This window comes from Suricata suricatta, chromosome 9 (genome assembly GCF_006229205.1).
Source record: "Suricata suricatta isolate VVHF042 chromosome 9, meerkat_22Aug2017_6uvM2_HiC, whole genome shotgun sequence".
Taxonomy (NCBI): domain Eukaryota; kingdom Metazoa; phylum Chordata; class Mammalia; order Carnivora; family Herpestidae; genus Suricata; species Suricata suricatta.
In genome coordinates this window covers 135,797,642-135,800,688 of record NC_043708.1, presented here as the reverse complement: position 1 = coordinate 135,800,688, position 3,047 = coordinate 135,797,642, and the positions used below count along the sequence as shown (strand labels likewise).

The following is a 3,047-nucleotide window of genomic DNA, read 5'->3' as shown; positions in this document are numbered from 1 at the left end:
CAGGTGTAAGGGGGTGGACTCCGCCCTGGGGGCGGGGTGAGGTGGGAGCAGGCAGATGTGAGACAGGGAGGTGGGACTTGTAGGGCTTGGGTCCTGAAGGGCTCTGGGGGAGGCGAGGGAGAAGGAGTCTTGGGTGACTCCCCAGGTTGGGTTGAGTGAGGCCAGGCCATGGCCCTGCTCCTCACAGAGCAAACCAAGGGAGGCCGGCAGGGAGGCGATTCCTGGACACGCCGAGTCTGAGGCTCTAGAGACTGGAAAGCAGGGGGGAAGTGGCTGAGGGCGGGAGGCCCCGACCCTGGAGGGAAGCGGCTGCAACCTTGAAAGCAGGTCTCTGGGCTGAGCCTGGAGGAAGTGAGGGGCGCCCCGGGGAAGTTCGTTGCCCTGGGGCTGGGAGGCCGAGGGAGGCCACACCTGACAGGTTCCGGGTTCTCGGAGGAGGTGAGCCAGGCCTGGGAGGTGAGCCAGGCCTGGGAGTTGGCCGGTCTGAGAATGGCCCAAGGGTGCGTGCGAGGCGGCCACTGTGGGCCCAGGCGAGGGAAGTGATCAAGTCATGGAGAAGCCCTGCTGAGACATGGGGGCCTGGCCAAGGGTGAAGCAATTGCTTTTTTCTTTCTTTCCACCATTTATTATAAATGTATAATTGTCCCAAGGCTGTTCCCATGAACTTAGGAACAAACCGATGACAAAACCTCAGTCCCCCACATGTTCTTTTAGGGGGAACGGCCTTTGTTACCAACACACAGGTGTAACTGAATCAGGCAAAGACGTGGCCGAAGTAGATCCGCCCCAGGGGACGGGGTCCCTGAGGTCTTCTAGGGGACAGGGCCAAGCCGGAGGAGCCGCCGGAGGTCAGTTCCGAGCCCCCGCTGCCTCCACAGCCCCCTCCCCTCCAGGGGCAGGCAGGACGGGAGCCGCCGGCCTCTCAACCTTTCTAGGACCGGTCTGTCATTTCCCAGCCCTCTTCTGTCCCTTTTTTCTAAGGTATTTTGTGTCCCTGCCAGGTAGAGAGGAGTAAAGAAAAGTTTTCCAAAGCTTAGTATCACCTCTTCTCGTAAGTTGAGACTTAGAGGAAGAGAGCGAGTATCTTCTCCAGCCCAAGTCCCAGAATTCAGTGTCAGCTGGGAAGCCACCCTATCCACCCAGACAGGTGGGAGTATTCCTCCTACGGAAACTTCATGGAGTTTTCCTAGTACCAAGTACCAGGACCCAGGACCGCGATAGTACCTAAGTCCTCAAATGTTTGCCAAATAAGTGGGTGATGGGGATTTCACAGCCTACGTGGCTTGGTTGAACCACTGTCACTCCTTAGTTGAGAATCATCCTCCTTGTGTATAATCTAGTTGATTCCAGAAAGAGATGATTCCGGACGGCCTCCTTAGGAGGCCACTGGCTCCTTAGCCAGAGCTGCCACTCCACATCTTGGTTGACAAGGGTGCAGAGTTGGCAAAGGGTGGTGGACAGGTGTGTGCACTGGGCAAGCACACAGATCTCGGCTCGCCCAAAGGTGTGATCTTTGAAGCCACTGACTTTCATCCCTGCGGGTCTTGGGCCACCCTTGGCCTAGGGCCGGAGGTGAGGGGGTGGGAAGCGAGGGGTGAGGGCTTGCTCATTGTCAAGCCCACATGAGAAGGCAGACACGGGAAAAGAACGAGACTGCATTTTATCAGGCAATATTGAGCGTCCGTTCTCTAAGAACCGAGGCCCGCAATGAGCCCAGGCTCCACGCGCTGGGGGAGGTGGTCGCCCACTTCCCAGAAACACCTCATCTGCTCTCCTCTTCCTTATAATAAACCCCTTGACCTGCCATCGTCACCTGGTCTCTACGGTTTCAAGGCTCAAGGACCCAACACAAAGCCCTGGCAGCATCCTCAGATCAAGGGTGACACCTGTTAGGACAGCCCCCGATTCAAGCCCACATCTCTCCGGGGGACAGACTGTGTGTCCTCAAAATCAACACTTTCTTAAAAATCAAAGTATACGAAAACTACCAGACAGAATTCTATCTCTTCACATGTAACATATAACATAAACAGAAGAACAGGGGAATGGCCAGCGCAGAGATGACCAGGGGCTGTGTACCTGTGGGGGGAGACACAGGGCCCCCTGAAGAGCACAGGGCTGTTCCACCTTCGACGAGACGGAAACACCATCCCAGGGGGAGGCGGCCGGCAGTCCCGGACTGCACTTCCCACTCAAAAAACAAAACTCGCCCCAACCCAGTGCATCCCCCGGAGCCGGCTTCCCACGGGCCAGTGAGCAGGACACAGATACCCTTCCCGGCGAGCCCTATTCAACTCTTACCAACAGAAAGGCTGCTGGGACACTGGTTCTAGCCCCACGGCCTGCTGTCTGGGTGTTCCTGACGCTTCTGCAAATAGAAACGGCCTCTGCCTTCATGTGGGTGGCCCGGAGCTGGACAAGCCCATCCACCCTGACCTGAAATCAAAGCCCAGGACGCACCCCAGGCAGAGCGGGTTTGGACGGGGCGCCCTGGCGTGCCAGCAGCTCGGGGCGAAGGCACCTTAACCCAGCGAGGTGGCGGCGGAACCACCAGCACCTGTGGATTGCGAGTATTTCCAAGGGCTCAGCCTGGGCTGGGGTGGGGGGGTGCGGCTCTAGGTTCTCCGTTCCACGTGAGAACCCCACCCCCACCCACCAGAGAGGAGCCATGGGCAGGGGGCAAGGTCCCGGCAGAACACCTCCCCCGCCCCGGGAGCGTGGCTCTCCGCGAGGGGCCTCCGCGTCCCCGGCCCGGGCCCGGGGGCCCCCCGCCTCAGCCCAGCTTGTCCTTCGCGTGCGTCCTCTGGTGGGTGATGAAGTTGGAGCTGTTGCTGAAGCCCTTGCCGCACTCGGGGCACTTGTAGGGCTTCTCGCCGGTGTGGATGCGCTGGTGGATGATGAGCACCGAGTTCCAGCTGAAGCCCTTGCCGCACTCGGGGCAGCGGTACGGCTTGTCGCCCAGGTGCGCGCGCTGGTGCATGACGAGCACCGAGCCGCGGCTGAAGCGCTTGCCGCACAGCGCGCACGGGTAGGGCCGCTCGCCCGTG

The 3,047-nt window shown here is 59.7% G+C and overlaps 1 protein-coding gene across 1 annotated transcript in view; it reads right to left on the bottom strand.

The window, feature by feature from the left end:
- Nucleotides 1–602: 602 nt before the first annotated feature.
- LOC115301675 (zinc finger and SCAN domain-containing protein 2-like) overlaps nt 603–3,047 on the bottom strand; it is a 15,728-nt gene continuing 13,283 nt past the window's right edge. The window contains exon 3 of the mRNA XM_029951634.1: nt 603–3,047. This exon is cut by the window's right edge and continues 1,111 nt beyond it. Within this exon, the coding sequence (XP_029807494.1) occupies nt 2,774–3,047 (274 nt within the window). The 3' untranslated portion in view covers nt 603–2,773.